The sequence below is a fragment of the Chelonoidis abingdonii genome, chromosome 7, assembly GCF_003597395.2.
Source record: "Chelonoidis abingdonii isolate Lonesome George chromosome 7, CheloAbing_2.0, whole genome shotgun sequence".
NCBI classification, from domain to species: Eukaryota; Metazoa; Chordata; order Testudines; family Testudinidae; genus Chelonoidis; species Chelonoidis abingdonii.
The window spans coordinates 110,777,703-110,794,872 of record NC_133775.1 but is presented as its reverse complement, the minus strand read 5'-3'; the positions used below and the strand labels follow the sequence as shown (position 1 = coordinate 110,794,872).

At 51.3% G+C, this 17,170-nt stretch overlaps 1 protein-coding gene across 7 annotated transcripts in view; it reads left to right on the top strand.

Moving 5' to 3' along the window:
• The window catches only part of UIMC1 (ubiquitin interaction motif containing 1), a 72,488-nt gene that overhangs the window by 37,058 nt on the left and 18,260 nt on the right, over positions 1–17,170 (top strand). For 4 of the 7 annotated variants that reach the window (XM_075068229.1, XM_075068230.1, XM_075068227.1 and 1 more), the window contains exons 3-8: positions 1,206–1,296; positions 5,967–6,091; positions 6,388–7,542; positions 7,617–7,652; positions 10,087–10,151; positions 13,029–13,117. In XM_075068229.1, coding sequence (XP_074924330.1) covers positions 1,206–1,296; positions 5,967–6,091; positions 6,388–7,542; positions 7,617–7,652; positions 10,087–10,151; positions 13,029–13,117 — 1,561 coding nt within the window. The remainder of the gene's footprint in view (positions 1–1,205; positions 1,297–5,966; positions 6,092–6,387; positions 7,543–7,616; positions 7,653–10,086; positions 10,152–13,028; positions 13,118–17,170) is intronic. The other 3 variants (XM_075068226.1, XM_075068231.1, XM_075068228.1) reach the window with 3 other exon arrangements.

The window sequence follows — 17,170 nt, the reverse complement described above, 5'->3', positions numbered from 1 at the left end:
CCTGGGCTGATAACCTGCTACAAGGGTATCAGCAGAGGGTAATGATAAATAGCCAGGAATCTAGTTCCGCAGAGGTCAGTAGCAGAGGCCACAGGGGCTGGTGTTAGGACGCTCAGAAAATTCACTGATGATATTAAATTGAGAGGAGTTCCCAACACACCAGTACAGAGAGACAGTCCAGGATAAAAACAGTGGGCAGGAAACAGCAAAGTGTAGATTTGGTTTGGAAGGCTGCAGCGTATCCGTCCAGGGTAGAATAACCTGAAGCGTGCACAGCACCTGGGAAGGAGCAGCCTGGGACAGGAACAGCGGCTCGAGGTGGAGGTGAGGGTGGGACAAGCGGCAGATTCCAAACGTGCCTGACACTAAATGTCTTGGGGGCTGCAAAGTGAGAGAGCTGCTGTCAGGCAGCAGGGGGATGTTAGTGCCTCTCCGGCTCTCCCTGGAGAGCTGTTCCTTGCTGGGCCCAGCTTCACTGAATGAATTCAGTGGCAAGCAATGTAAGTAGCCAGGGATCTTCAGCAACTGCCTGATGTATGAGGAAACGTGTGTGGCTTGACTAAGGCCTAACAGGGCAATGTATGTAAGCACACGTGTCATTTTTAGACATGTGAATAGTCCCATTGAATCAATGAGCTTGTAGTAACACAGGTGCTTATGCAGTTTGCTGAATTGCGGGAAGCCACAAGACTACAAATGGTTCAAGGCTGAGACCACCCAAAAGGAATGGCTGATGGGAACACGTGGAGGTCTAAAGTACTAGGATAGAATTAGGGGCCCAGAAGCCTGGCTGTGCTGGCTGGGAAGGGCATGAGGCTGTCTCCCCAAATGAAGAGTTGAAAGCCCTGCCTCTTGGGGCACTTCAAGCTATCCGGGACAAAATGCTAGAAGCTGTGCTGACGGGAACAGTCCTCACTTGCCAGTCTGCTGGACATTAGGCATTTGCTTATGGCTCTCAAGGCCAGACAGGTATAACAGGTGCACTGGATGCAATGACTGGCGTGAAGTCTGTTGTCTCTTTCAGCTCCTGTTTGCATGCTTTGCTTGCTCTTTTAATGGTTACAGAATGTTCTTCAATGAACATTTGAAATTCAAATGTCACACAAATGGAAGATGGTTCCCCAGAACCAGTGTTTTAGTCTGTGCGTCTTGGGGAAGGGCCCCACTGCTTGTGTCGTTTATGTACTTTGTTTTTTCCTTTGCAGCAGGAGTCCAAGGAGGAGAATGGATTACAGAAGAAAAGAACCAAGCAGCAACTGGATAGAGTGAAGTTTGCTGCTAAAAGAAAAATTGCACGTAGGTCTCACGTGAGCTGGGTAGAGGGCAACTGGACCACAGTCAGTATTTTTGGGGCGTGGGGGTGGTTGCATGGGATTTTAAGCTGACCTCCTTGCACCGTGATGAATTTCACCCTTCCTGAGTAGACTGTCTGTCACTTGTGTGTTCCCCAGGATTAGAGTGCACACACTAGTGCCCTTCCTAGGTGTGTGCGCGAGCGAGCGCATATCACATCCAGTATCTAGATGAGGTGTGGAGCTGTCAAGGAAATAACTGCGTCCAGCAGCGCAGGGGTCAGGCTGCATCCTCAGTAGAACCGCTGGTTGGGAGCCTTGGAGGCTCTGGAAGGCAGCTCCAAATAATGTATCAAGGTCAAAACAAGACAAGGAGTGAAACGTTGTAGTGCAACAGCTGCAGTGAGGAGCGCATCTCTGACCCTGCTGGGACAGCGATTTCAATGAATGGGGCTTGCCGTTTGGATACTGCCGTTGCCCGTCACTGCCTGCCGCTTGCCCCATGGCAGACAGACAAAGGAGATAACAGAATAGGGCGGGGGCAGGTTTCCTGAAATGGCTAGAGGAATTGCATTAAAATGGGACTGAATCATTGACTGTGTCCCTCGTGCGTGTGGCTCACATATGCGCTCCTTGTGTAACGAGAAGGGTGCTGACACTCCTGGCTCTGCAGCCACTCTGTCATGGGTCGGGACCTTTGCAGTTTGCTGAATCTGGGCCAAATGGGGCAAATCCTGCCCCCTTGTCTGTGGAGGTAGAAGGCCAAGCCCTCTGTGTGAAGTAGCTGGAGTGGGGAACATGAATGAAGGAGTGGGGAGGAGCTAGGACTGGGGCATATCCATTGGCCATTCCTTAGCATAGGGGTGGCCCAGTTGCCACAGAGGTGCCACCTGTCCCGAGTCTTGGCTGGGATGACTCCTGTGCTGCTCCACAGCTGGTGGGTGTGCAGGGGGATTGGCGTCCTGTCCCTTCAGCTCCCCGCACACAGCCAGCTGCTCAGACAGAGGCCTGCTGCAGGACCTAGGACATCAAGCCTTGTGTGAGCTCTTACGTCCTGACCTCGGATGGGGAAGGTTTCCATGTGATTTGGATGCAGGTCTTGTATTCTCTGTGGGAGAGAGGTCAGCTACCAATAATTAATTTGGCACTTTCAGTTTCAAGGCTGCTCTTTTATTTATTATAAACGAGAATGAGGTTTTTGGTGTTTAAGCTTTGCAGTAGAAATCTTTTTTTCTCTGTGTATTTAAACGTGTTCCTTGAATTGCATGGCAAATTGGTTTCATAAAGGCTGTCTGGAGCTTTCTCCCCAATCTATTCCCTATGCTGGGAGGTCTCTCCAGGCTCTGGTTTGTAAAATATAGCCTCCTGTTCTTGCCTTCTTGCCAGGTTCCTCATTTGAACCTAAGCCATAAATCTAGTAGATCTGTGACATTTGATTCAGAGACAAACCCACAGAAATTGCCCTCTGTCTTTTCTGGCTGAAGTTGGGACTTTAAAGCACATTGGAACATCTTTATTGTAATTGCACTCTGGATATGTGGAAATGGCGCGATTCTGCATTTCCATTTTGAGTTAATCTCACATTAGCAAGTGTTAGAACTAGAATTAGTGGGGTTGGCATCTCATTCACTATGGAAATGTTAAAAGGAAACATAAATTGCACAGTAAATTGCCATATTAGCATTTTAAAAGACTCTGAAATGTTTTAATTTGTTTAGGGCTGTGATGTCTTAAAAACAGCCTGTCTGCATCTCTCTCCCCTGCCGCCATGTTTCTTGGCTGGGCTTGGTTCCAGTGGGTATGGGCTGTTGGATTTCATCCTTGTCATGATGGATGTCTTCAGTGTCTCTTGGGAGTGTGGGATGTAGGAAGCTCAGCTTTGGAATAATGGAACTACTGCTCCTTAAAAAATACAAAGCAGAAGCATTCTTGTGGGAAGACTCAGGGTGGGCATATGCATGGGCTCACATGTGCCCTTTACTTGCTGGCCGGTGGTTATTTCTCTGAAATCCTGAGAATCTGCCATCTCATTTGGACACCCTTGAGATGAATCTTGCCTCCTAAAGCAGAGCATCTATTTTCGTGCCTCAGAGTTCTGAAATTGTCTGTTTGCACACATCAGTAGGAGGCTAACACAATACTTAGAATTTCTAATCACCATAAATTATGCCCAGTATAATCAACATCAAGCGCACACACATTGCGAGTGTCTGCATGCAGTGCTTAGATACAATCAGATGTACTATTCTGGGTCTCACAGACGAGTCAGTGTACAGACCGCTCAGCTGAAACAGATCAGCCCCTTTGGATTTTACACGATCTCAGCGGCTCCATCCACTCTTCCAGCAGTTGCGTATTTCCAGGTGGAACTGGGCCTGGGGCTTCCCCACTCCTCTAAGCACCTACACATCTGGGGGGGAAACAAACACATTTCAGTTTTTTCTTGTTGGTTTGCCAGAGGCAGCACTTTTCTAGCTTCAGAGCGGGGGCGTGTTAGTCTGGAGCTGTAAAAAACGACAGAGTCCTGTGGCACCTTATAGACTAGCAGACATACTGGAGCATGAGCTTTCGTGGGCGAATACCCACTTCGTCAGACCCACTTGTGCACCTGGGTAACTTTAAGCACACGGGGAGCTCCAGTGACTGCAGTGGGGGGTATTTATATGCATAAATATACTTGCATGCGTACATGCTTGCCCAGCTGGGTCATAGTCTTGCCTGCCTTACAGGGCTTGGGGTTTGAATAAGAAAGGTGCTGGCTGAGTGCAGAGTATTGTTATGTTTGGTGACAGGACCCTTCTCTGATATATGGAGAATTGTGCAGTGTTTACACTGACGAGAAAATTCTCTTTTCATGATTCCTTCTAGCTGCAAAATTACAGCATGACTTTGTCCAAGGACAAAGATTCCCCTGGGTCCTGAGTGCGCTGCAGTCTGCCTTCACTTCACCTGTTTCTCTTTCTCTTTTCTTGATTAATTTGTAAAGAAAAATACAGAAACAAACAATACACTGCTCTGAGATGGCCCCAAAGTGAATGCAGCAGTTGTAGTCAGAATAGTTGGAAGAATGGTCCAACCTCATTTGAGTGGAGTAAATAACGTTGTCAGCACAGAATGGGAGAACATCCCCAAAATGTGATGTCCCGTGGCTGGCTGAATGCAGTTGTGCTGTAATGTGGTGTCATTACGCAAGCCAACACGTTCCTCATTTTTCTCGAGTGAAGCAGTGCTGCTGGATTCTGCTTGCAGCTGGGAGGCAGCGGATGGTTTAGAAAGCAGAGGCCAGGAATCCCTGGGTGCAGCTTTACTGGGGGACATTTCTCCTGTGAAATGGGCTGGGTTCGAGATGCTATAGTTGAGAATGAGGAGGCCCTTTTGTTCAAAACCCCAGTGTTTAGTTGCTTCTCAGCTTTCGGGCTAGGAGGGCTCGGGCTTTGTTTTACCCCCAGGTGCAGGTGTGCACATGCCTGAGAGGATTGAAGGACATCTGCCAGTTGTGTTTGAGTTCTGACCATGGCAATGTCTTTTTCAGCGCCACATTCTCCATTCTGCAGGTGTTGTGTATTTTAAGCATGGTGAAGAATAGGGTCAGAATCTAAATAAGTAGGTGTTCTCCCAAGTAACTGCTTTGTTTGAAAAAGGCAACCTTGCGTCTAGGTTGCTGTGACTGAAGAATCCTTTGGGGAAGAAATGTGCTGCTGAACTAGCAGTTCTGAATGCATCAGATCTGGCAGAGTGATCCATCAAAGCAGTGATGGGAGCAGGGCGAGGGGTCATTTGCACGTGGCAGATCTTTCTGGGTACTGTCCAGCAGATACAGCTTGCACCTGCTTCCTGGGGTGAGCACCTTTGCCCTGCTCTGCAGTAGGGCCTCCCAGGATATCACACACCACAGGGCAACGTGGCCAGTAATAAAGTGTAATACAAAGGAACTGCTGCTCTGTCAGTGAGACTGAACCTTTTAAATACCTTCGTTCGTGATCAAAGTCTAGCTTCTTCCTGTGTCCTTAGGTGCATGTCCTGTCTGCAGCAATGCCAGATGTTACCTCTGTTGCACGCTGAGGGCATGAAAAGTCCTTTTGTAGTGGATTCACCAAAGGAGTCAGAGCTAAGATTGCTATGGAAACCTTAACTGAACGTACCGACTTTGGGTCAGTGATTCAGCATTGCACAAGTGTATTATTTTGCATTTAGTACTGTCTGTGCCCATATCAAAAGTATCGCTTAAGGAAAGCTGAGATTTAACCGCTTTGGTCTGGTGTAAGTTTTTGTCCTAGGAATGTGAGTGTCCCTAGGTACCTTCGTCCACATTCCACATACGTGCTGGGTGTGTGGGGACATCCCGGAATGTGAATCTGAATTAATTAAGGTGTATATTTGAAGTGGATTAGTTAAACCACATTAAACCCTTGTTTGAATCCTCCTCCCTCAAGTCAGAATTGAAGTGGGTTAATTCAGTTTAGTTTGTTTAACTTCTGAAGTGAATTCAAATACCGAATGAAGAGCACTTTAATTCTGAATTAACAGCATCCACACAGTGGTTAATGTGGGTTAACAAATCCATTTCAAATTCGCTCCTTTAGTTCACGGGGATTAATTTTCCTGGATGTCCCCATATACACAAGCCTGTAGCTTTACACCACCAGGTGGTGTTAACCTGGCTTCTTTTTTTAGAGATGACTGAAGATGAGCAGTTTGCACTGGCTCTGAAAATGAGTGAGCAGGAAGCCAGACAAGTGAACTGCCGGGAAGAGGAAGAAGAGGAACTTGTGAGGAAGGCCATTGCCGAGAGCCTTAATGTAAGTGTGCCTTTGTACGGAGATGTACAGAAATGTTGCTTCACATACTCCCTTTGGTCTCCGTGCAGGAAAGGAGGCTGGTTCGTGTGGCCTGACGGGAGAACTGTAGCAGTTTGGGTGACTTGTAAGGAATGTGGGGACTAACCTCGGTTGTTCCTTGTGGTGTTGTGCAGTATCTGTATGTGTCCTGCGTTCTGCGCTCTGGGTGACAGCAGGGTGTGCACGACCAATATCCTTGGCATTTGTTTTTGTAATAAAGAATGTATCTCTTGGAAAGCAAATCTTTTGTTTTTCAGAGCTACCAGCCTTCAGATTCCCCTGCTGCGACCTCTGCCCCACCTTCTGCACAGGCAACGTGCGAGCCAGTGCAGAGCCATCCGGCTGAGCGAGGAAAGGCTGAGATTCATGGAGCTGTGCCACCCGGCCCTGACTCCCCACAGTCGGAGGGCAGCTCCCACTCCTGGAGCACAAAAGCCGAAGGGAATGGACAGACAGATGTTGCCAAGAGCCCCCTTGTGGTGCTGACGAGGTTAAGCCAGGAAGTAGTTGAAAGCTCACTACTATCCAGCATAATCATATCTCCAGGGAAGAGCCAGTCTTTAACAAAGTCAAATGAAAAGGCTTCCTTGCCAGCAAGAAGCCATTCCAGGGACACGTTACCCAGCCCTTCTGGGGAGAGCCTGATCTCCCTGAGCCCCACCTTTGGCCATGTTACTCCGGGCGCTTGGCAGCTGACGCCTCGGAGACTGTTTTCAGGGTCGTGCAGCACTTCAAAAGCAATGGGTGGGGAACAAGACAAGCAAGCTCTGGCCAGCACTGGAAGCTCTGCGGGAGAGCCCACAGCTGGCAGCTCAGCAGTCCTCCGGAAGGGCAGGCCCTTGGAGCTGGGTGGCATTCCAAGGAAGAGCTGTGGAGCAGGAGGCCCTGAGTGTGCTCCACAACGTGGGCACAGGGGGCGAGGCTCTGTTTGTGCTGAGCAAGTGGAACGGAACAAGGTGCCTGACAACGCACCCGAGCTTTGTACACTGAGCATGGCTGATGAAGAGTGCAAGCAGGAAGATGCTAGAGACACAGTGCACTATTACTGGGGTATTCCATTCTGCCCCAAAGGGGTGGACCCAAACCAGTACACCCAAGTCATCTTGTGCCAGCTGGAGGTGTACCAGAAGAGCCTGAAGCAGGCTCAGAGGCAGCTCTTGCAGAAGAAGGAGTTTGGTGACCCAGTCGTGCCCTGCTCTTCTCCCCTGAGCCAGAATGAGCATGGGAAAGGGGAGCGAATAAACAGGGCCAATGGCATTCCCGACAGCACAGACGGTGGCAGGAAGGAGCCAGAGAGTGCTGCCTGGCTTCTCGCCACAAAGGACAGGGAGCCCGAGCAGAATCCAGGGCAGAACTTGGAAGAGGAAAAGAACTCTGCGTCCGAGGAGGAACCAACCACCAGCTATTGCCAGGTAATGGAGTCAGCTTGTACATATTGCACAGACAGGATGAGCAGGGGGTGCTAATGCTCTTCATCTCTATCTAGAGGCCAACCTGTGCAACAGACCAGACACCAGCAAAGGTCAGTGCCTTTCATTTCTACTGTTTGTGCCCCGTGGCTTGCTTCCCCAGTCACAGCTCAGCCCCTCAGTGGCTGCGGTCAGCACCCAGACTGCGCCGAGCACTGCCAGGCATCCCACATGTAGAGCAACCTGCCTGGCAGCGCTCCAGAGCAGCACCCACTCTTCCAAGACCTTCATCCCTCAGGATTCAGAGCTGCTGAGAGTGCGGAGCCTTAGTGCAATCCCAAGCAGGGCTGGCAAAGCGCATGTGACCTGTGGCACCACAGGTTAGAGCCGGCACAAGCATTCCAGGTGGAAACGTGGTTCCAGGCCAATGGCCTGCCCTCTTCCTCAGGTGGGTGGGGTACCGACCTTTTTCTCTTGCGTCCTTTCTACTGCAGGACCATAGAGTGAACTGTGTGTGTGCTGCTTGCCCAAGGGTTGTGTGCGGTAGCAGGTGCTGTCCTGGACTGGGGAGTTTGCAATGCTAGTCGGCCTGGCCTGAGTTGTTCTGCCAGAGGACGCTAGGTGTCAGTGTTTGTCCCTTTTCAGGGCTCCGAGGCAGTGCTGAAGACAGCTTTCTGTCACTGCTCAGTTTAAACAGATTGCGTGTCAGATGAAGTATTTATTACTGCTGTATTTTAGGTTTGTGGCAGCCTTTTCCAACCCTCATTTTTCATACTGACTTACTCCCAGATCCTTGTACAATTGTATCTTCTCCGGGACGGCAGCCTCCGCTCTGTGCTGCCTATTTCCAAGTGTATTTGATCATTGACTCCAGTTGATAGAAAGATACTTACCTTCCTCGGTGATATTTATATTCTGTCTGGTACTAGTGAATGCTCTCAGGAAAAGCATCATGTCTGCATTTTCTGTAGAATATAGAAGTGCAGGGCGGTGTGTGCTCAGCCTTTCTTTCTTGCTTGGGCTTGGATTTGGAGGCTATATTTAAATAAGCCTTAAAGGTGACCTGCAGAGGGAAAAAATTGGCCTTGTGCCTGTTTTTGGCTTCTTTATGATGGATACAAAGGACCCAGGAGATTTGTGTCACAAGCATTTTTTTCTCCTCATCTTTTCCATTAGAAATTCAGGTCTTGTTTAACTCGAAAGGCTCTGTGGTTACTGGAGAGCTAATGAAATTATGGGATCAAAAGACACTGGAAACTGCTGCAATTGAGCAAGGAAGGAGGGACTTTTAAGCACATCGTTTAAAACTGGGGGGGTGGTTAATACATTTTCACCCTAGTGCCTAATGAGCTTTGGGAGACAAGATGTCTCAGAGACGCAAGGCGGGAGCTCACAGTGCTCGTCTTCCAAACCCCCAAGGGGCCTCCAGCAAAGCCGGGGAAGAGCAGATTTGACCCTGCTGATATTTCTAAGGGGGCAAAGCCTGAAAACTTTTCTGTGAAACCCAGAGCACAAAATCCTGCAGGTCTTTATCTGCCACAAAGAAGCAAAACCAAACCAAAGAGCGTGCAGTTCATTTTACAATCCCCTTTCCCGGTGCTAACGGAAGAGTGGAGCCCCCCTCCCGTTCACCTCGAGCCACTGTAGGTGATCTGCTGCCAGGGTCAGGATATTTACAGCTCACCTGAGCCTTGGCTGCGCCAGGTTTTCTGTCAGATTTCCCACCGCTGCTGCCACAGATGTTACTTCACTGCCAGCTGTGGTGATGGGAACGCAGGGCCAGTGTAGTTCTGATCCTGTTCGGAGTCGGCTGCCGGTGTCTTCCCATGGCAGTAACTGGGGTGGAGCTGACAGCAGGGGTGGGAAATTCTAGGCCAAAACTCCTGGTGTCGTCACAGCCTGGGAGGGTGAGGGGTGAGCAGATGTTCCAATATTAGGGGCTTTGTCTTATATCCCTCCTCCCCCTGAAAAAAAAAATGTCCTGATTGTTCACACTTGCTGTGTGGTCACCCCGCCTGGAGGTTCCCCACCCCCGGGTCAGGCTGCTCTTTGTGGTCGGCTTGTGTCGCTGGGGCAGCAGCTGGCCATCCCACCACACCCACTTAGAGTGGTAACTGCTTTTCTGCCAGTCCCTCTGTGATCAGCCCCCTCCCCTGGTGCTGTGGCAAGGAGTAGTGCTTGTGGTAGCCCTTCTGTATACTGCCCTGGGACCCAAACCGGACGAGAGACCTCTCGGATCGGTTCATTCCATGACCGGCCCCTTGATTGTCCACAAATTGCCAGTGAGCCCTGTTACATTCGGCTAATCAGTGTTGTCAGAAAAATGCACCATTTTCAGGCTCTTATGAACAAAGCTCAGAGTGAATTGAATCAAATCTTTCCTATTTTTCAAAGCCTTTCATGCAGGCAGGTGGATTTCTGGGCTCTGAAAGGTTTGCGCAGAACGGTGGGAAGGGAGCTTGGGAAATCTCAGCCAGCTCTGGAGAATGAGGAACTGGCTGCTAATGGCCTGTGTTTTACTTATGCTCAGCATTATATCCTTTCCAGGCCTCCCAGGCGCTCTTTGCGGAGGACATGCCTGAAGATGGGGAACCAATGCAGATTACACAGAGGTGAGGAGCAGGGGTCATTTCAGAGCCTTGGTTCCTGGACACACAACCCTGCAGCCCCGGCTGGCGACCCAGGCAGAAGAGTGCTCTGGGCGTGCTGTGGGCTGCAGTGGTAAAGGCTGCTGGTAGATGTCGCTGGACGGTGCTGGCCAGAGTCAACTCAGAGACGATGGGGAGAGGAGAACTCTCATTGTTGTTTGACGATAGCATCCCGACATGGGCTAGGGCTGTGCAGGGCAGCTGAGCGGACGAGATCCTGGCCCTGGGGAGCAGCAGTCTAATCTGACTGGATGTAACAGGGGCTGGGCGGTGAGGATGAGACACAGCAGTAGGATCGCGTGGTCTTTCCAGGAAGGCAAGTGTGCAGAGTCTATTAAAAAGAGATTTCGTTGAAGAGGAAAGAACAGAGGGGAAGGCAAAGAAAATGTCATGCCAGAGACAGGGCCCATCTGTGCCCCAGAAAGAAACAGCATTCCAGGGAAGCCAATCCAGGCCTCAGCTGGTGGTGGAAATGGGCCATGGCAACACAATTCTCCTTTGGCTTTACCTCTGCCCTTTTGTCCGGTAAAACCAGGTTCTGAAGGGGACCCTAGGAGAGTTGGCCTCTGGTTGCCATCTCTCCCTGCAGGGCTAGGAGACATTGTCTGGGGTGGTTTGCTGTTCTTATTGCAGACTAGATAAGCTCTGAGCAGAGGCATATGGGGAGGACTTGGGGAGCAGTTTACTAGGGAGGTTTCAATATTTGTAGGCGTTGCAAGCCCAGCTGTGGGAAGCTGCTTGATTCTCATGGTACTTTAAACTACTTTTATAGTTCAAAATGCTTTTGGCATAAAGCTGCTGCCTTTTCCCTGCCTGCTCTCCACTTTCTTCCCCCCTCACTGAGATGGCAGTATTTGGGCTGAACACCTGAGATTAGGGGCAGGGCTTGAAATGCCAGCTGATTGCTCACCTCGGGCCAATAGGAAGCTCACCCGGAGGAACAAGGGGACCTACGCTGCCTGGCTTCTGCAGAACTTCAGCAGTTTTTTAAAAATGCAAAAAGTGTCTAGCCCTTATGGCTGTGAAGAAAATCTGCAGGTGTGAACCGATGCAATGCTGGCCTCTGTTGCCACCCAGAACTTTCCCAGGCAGCAGAGGCAGTGAAATAAACCAGACTCTGGTAAGTGTCCTGGCTGCTGAAATGTGCTTGGGGAGTTGTCAATTTCAGTCTGTGCTGCGTGAGGCTGGTGGTGACAATGATCCCCTGAAAGAGGCTGGCTGGTGGAGCCTTCCCTCCCTTGGGAGCAGCAGGAGCCCTGTGGCTGGGCCATGAAGGAAGAGGCAGCTCCTGTCCCCAGTTTCCAGATGGGGGTCAGGGGGTGTAATGTTTCAGGTACCCAGCAGCCAGATCCTGTTTCAGAAGGTGGGGCTCCCTAGCAGAGACCAGGGCAGCACCCTGGTAAGAAAAGCTGGGCTGGATGCTGGCTTCGCAATGTAAGAGGTTCCAGAGGGCTCCTGCATCACCCTTTGTGTCCAGGTAGCAGGTTTAATCTTCTGTTCGATCTGACCCATGGGGAGCCAACATGCCAGAATGTGGCCCTGTGAATGCTACAGTGCAGCCGATGGCTGCTGTCTTTCGGCTCAAGCTTCATTACTCCCTGCTGTGACTTCTCATTTCAGCAGACAGCCCCGCTGCAGTCTTCTGAGTTGTGTGCACATCGAGCGAGCTCTCTGGCTGCTGGCAATGTGCCAGTGCAGCCCTTTGTTGGGCAATGTCTGGGCATGCTGGGCAGCCAGCTGCTGGGCAGCTACAGGAGAAAGCCTGCTTGGGTGTGGGGCGCCTGGCGCAGCATTAGCAGAAGTCGCACAGGCGTTTGAGCCCCATGCTCGGTGCAGAGCGCAGCGGATCGGACTGTGGTTCTGTGATTGGTACTCAGAGACAGGTGATGTAGCAAGCACAGTGGTTTGACTTTAAATTGATTAGCCCATTTTATAACTGTCATAGTAAGTTGTGTTGTGAGATTCTTTCTGAAGTGATCCCAATGTTACACACGCAGTAAACCATGCTCAGCTTGGGCTCATAACAAATGCTTTGAGATGGTTCCTTTAGAAAGAAGTCACTTGGGGTTTCCACTCAGAATTTGGTTATTTATCATAAATCTATGGTGGCTGTTTCCTCCTCTCTAGTGTGTGGTTAAGTTAAATAAATCTTCAATTTGCGGGTCTGGGGATTCATGCTTTTAAAGAGTTCTTGCATACTCGCTGAGGGGCGGAGGGGTCAGCGTGAGGAACAGGCTTACTCCGCAATGGCTTCCTGTTTCATAAAGAGGTTGCACTCCAGCGAGAAAATGGAGGAACTGGAAGATCAAACAGAGGAGCCAGACATGGTTACACACTGCACAAAAAGCCACTAAGCTAACATTGGCAGGACTCTGCTGTAGGGAAGCTCTGAGTAGTACCACGTTCCTGCTGCGTTAGAAAGCCATGTACAGAGATAAAAAGGAGAATTAGTGGTAAGGCTGGGGAGAAAGAGCAGTACAGTGTCAAGCAAACCTCCTCCTCTTTTGTCTCCAACCAGTGCCTTGATAGAGGTAAGGAAGCACTGCTACCCGCAGAACTCCTAGAACTGAGAACAGAAAGGATCAAAGGCATCTATTAGTGCTGAGCTGATATTTTTCCTCCTCTCACCTGACACAGTGACCCTTCAAATCCTTTTATCGTGGGCTTCTAGGAGAGGGAAGTTCCTTTCAGCCATGCGGTGGTGGATGGCATTTAAACCTGTCTGTTAGTTCTCCTGGCGGTCAGACAGTAATTATCCAAAGATCCTGGAGTTTGTATGTGACCCAGCTGCATACTGTGACATTGATTGATTTGATTTGACATGTGTGTTTGCTCTGATAGCATTTCTGCCTTGACCCCATTTGGCAGTAAGAGGAGCCCAGACATTGCCACGGAGAGCCCTGCTGAAGAAGAGATCACTGTTTGCCCTGGTAAGAGCCCTACTGAAATGTACTGAACTTTGCACTAGAAAGGACACATCATCTGCTCTTTAAATCCCGCATTGTTCTCCCAAAAGAGGAGCCCAGTATTTTCCTCTGGTTTTATTCACGGAGGAAAACCAAGATATCTGTGTTTTCACAGACCTGAAATTCATGTGGCTGGTTTGTTTCTTTTCTTGGTTGTGCAGCCTGCCTTTGCCTCTTGATTTAAAGCAGAACTTCCATACCAAGAAACTTTCCAATCTGTCCATCTAAGCCCCAGGGTACTAAGGAACTAGCTGAGGCAATCTCAGAACTGTTAGTGAATATCTTTGACAGCTCATGGAGGATGGGCAGAGGCGGCTCTATGTATTTTGTCATCCCAAGCACGGCAGTCAGGCGGCTTTCGGTGGCGCGCCTGCGGGAGGTCCGCCGGTAACGCGGATTCGGCGGCGCGCCTGCGGGAGGTCCGCCGGTAACGCGGATTCGGCGTCGCACCTGCAGGAGGTCCGCCGGTAACGCGGATTCGGCGGCGCGCCTGCGGGAGGTCCGCCGTTCCCGCACCTTCTGCGTACCCGCTGCCGAACTGCTGCCAAAGCCACGGGACCGGTGGACATCCTGCAGAAACACCACTGAAGGCTGCCTGACTGCTGCCCTCACAGAGACTGGCAGGCCGCCCCCTGCGGCTTGCCGCCTCAGACACGGGCTTGGTGCGCTGATGCCTGGAGCCGCCCCTGAGGATGGGTGAGGTCCCACAGGACTGGAGAGGACAGACAGGGAAAAACAGGGAACAAAGAAAACCCAGGGAATTATAGACCACTCAGCCTGACCTCAATACCTGGAAAGATACTGGAACAAACTATTACACGATCTATCTGTGAGCACCTAGAGGATAATAAATTATAAGGAACAGCCAGTGTGGATTTGTCGAGAACAAAATCATGTCAAACCAACCTAATTTCCTCCTTTGACAGGGTTATTGGCCTAGCCAATATGGGGAAGCCGTGTATGGGATCTAGCTTGATTTTTAGTAAGGCTTTTGAACGCAGTCCCACATGATATTCTCATAAGAAAACTGGGGGAATGCAGGCTAGATGGAATTGCTGTAAGGTCGGTGCACAACTGGTGGAAAGTCTATATGCAAAGAGTAGTTATGAATGGTTTGCTGTCAAACTGGGAGGGTGCATCTAGTGCTGGGGTCCCCAACATGGTGCCCGGGTGCCATCTAAATGCACCCGCGTCCTGGCTGGCGGTCGAGCCTCAGTCCTTCATCTGGCACCCACTGATCTAGTGGGAATCCTGAAGAGGCCTGTCCTGGGTCTTGTACTATTCAGTATTTTCATTAATTACTTGGATAGTGGAGTGGAGATTATGCTTGTAAAATTTGCAGCCAACACGAAGTTGGGAGGGGTTGCGAGCACTTTGGAGAACAGGATTAGAATTCAAAACAAGTTTGACAAATTGGAGAATTGGTCTGAAATCAACAAGATGAAAATTCAGTGAAGACAAGTGTAGAGTACTTCACTTAGGATGGAAAAATCAAACGCACAACTACAAAATGCAGACTCACTGCGTAGGTGGCAGTACTGCTAAAAAGGATTTGAGGTACAGTGGGTCACAAACTGAATGAGAATCAGCAATGTGATTGTGACAAAGTAGGAGGTATTTTCTTAATGTTTTGCATGAATACGGTGTGTGCCTCAGTTTCCCTTGTGTGTTAAACAAACACCTAGGTGGTGGGGCAAGGGGGTGTGATTTTTTATGAGACCCGATTGGGTAGGTGGGGCTGCCTGTATGCAGATAATGACCGAAACATTCCCAACCTGGCAACTGATGGCCGGGGACCCTCTCCCTAGGAGCTCACCAGCTGCAACAAGTTGGACACCGGAGAGAGGTGGCGACGAGGTGAACCTTTTGCCCAGAAATGAGACAAAGGATGGAGGAGGGGCAATGAGTGTGTCTGAGGCTGGGCCCCCGAAAGCAGGGCCGGCTCCAGGCACCAGCCCAGCAAGCAGCTGCTTGGGGCAGCCAACGGTGAGGGGCGTCATGTCCAGGTCTTTGGCAGCAATTTGGCGGCAGGTCTCTCACTCCCTCTCGCAGCGAAGGACCAGCCACCGAATTGCTGCCGTGGACTGCAGCGGCAGCGGTAGAGCTGCAGATTGCAATCGCAGCCTTTTTTTTTTTCTTTCCCCCTTTTTGCTGCTTAGGGAGGCAAAAACCCTGGTGCCGGCCCAGCCTGAAAGCGAGTCAGTCTCCTGGTTTGGGACTCGGGGAAGGATAGGGAGGGCCAGCACCTTAGGATCTGGATTCCCCCCCACAGATGGACTTTGCTGAAAGTTCCTGATTTCTGTGCTAGCAAGCTCTGTTCTACGCTGTGTTCCTGTTGACTAATAAATCTTCTGTGTTACACACTGGCTGAGAGTCACTGCTGACTATGGAGTTGGGGGGCAGGGCCCCTTTGGAGCCGTGTGAGGCTCCCCCAGGGGTCCCAGCCAGGGGAACTCACGGAGTGAACAGGGCGCTGACTGCTCCGAGGTCAGACCCAGGAAGTGCTGAAGCTGAGCAGGCTTCTTGCCCCGGTGAGAGTGGCCCTGAGGGAGGAGAGACTGTGCTAGAGTAGGGTTGCCACCTTTCTAATCAGACCAAACCGAACACCCCTGCCCTGGCCCGGCCCCGCTCCCACTCACTCCATCCCCCCTCCCTCTGTCGCTGGCTCTCCCCCATTCTCGCTCACTTGCTCATTTTCACCAGACTGGGGCAGAGCCTTGGGTGGCAGGAGGGGGTGAGGTCTCCGGGTGGGGGTGCAGGCTCCAGGGTGCGAGAAGGGGCTCCAGTCTGGGATGGGGGTTAGGGTGCAGGGGATTTGGGTGGGGCTGGGGATGAGGGGTTTGGGATACAGAAGAGGGCTCCAGGCTGGGGAGTGGAGCCGAGGGGTACAGATTGTGGGAGGTGGCTCCGGGCTGAGGCAGGGGGTTGGGGTGTGGGGGGTGTGGACTCCAGGAGGGAGTTTGGGTGTGGGAGGGAGCTCAGGGCTGGGGCAGCGGTGCGGGAGAGGATGCGGGCTCTAAGGTGGGACCAGGGATGAGGGGTTTGGGGTTCAAGAGGGGGCTCAGGCCTGGGGCAAGGGTTGGGGTGCAGGAGGGGGTGAGGGCTCTGGCTGGGGATGCAGGCTCTGGGGTGGGACTGGGGATGAGTGATTTGGGGTGCAGGAGGGGGCTCGGGCAGGAGGTTGGCGTGCGCGAGGGGGTGTGGGCTCCAGGCGGCGCTTACCTCGGGGCTGCTCGGAAGCAGTGACATGTCTCTCTGGCTCCTAGGTGGAGGTGTGGCCAGGCGGCTCTGCATAGTGCACGCTCACTGCGTCCTCCTGCAGGCACCACTCCCGCAGCTCCCACTAGCTGCAGTTCGTGGCCAATGAGAGCTGTGGAGCTGGTGCTTGGGGCGGAGGCAGCACATGGAGCTTCCCTGGCTGTCCCTTCCCTCCACCTAGGAGCCAAGGGACATGTTGCCGCTTCTGGGGAGCCGCACAGAGCCATGTAGGGAGCCTGCCAGCCCCACCAACCAGACTTTTAATGACCCAGTCAGCGGTGCTAACCAGAGCTGCCAGGGTCCCTTTTCGACTGGGCTTTCCGGTAGAAAACTGGACACCTGGCAACCCTGTGATAGAGTCTTGCCTGACATCACTCAGAGCGGGTCCAGAGCACCAAGCCAGTGACTCCGTGACAGTGATGCAGTTGTGAAAAATACTAATATCAGTCTGGGGTGTCCTGTGTCAGGCACAGGAGGCTCGGCACTGGGGAGGCCCCAGCTGGGGTGTTGGGTCCACCCTTCATGAAAGATGTGGATCAACTGGAGAGAGTCCAGTGGAGAGCAGCAAAAGTGATAAGTTTTAAAACTCTGGCCTGTGAAGAAAGGTTAAAAAAAAAACAGGGCAAGTTTAGTCCTGGAAAAGAAGAGGGACCTGATAAGTCTTCAACTAGATTAAGTGCTGTTCTAAAGGACACTGGTGAGTTGTGCTCCGTCCCTGAAGGCAGGACAAGAAGCGATGGGCTTCCTCTGCAGCCAGGG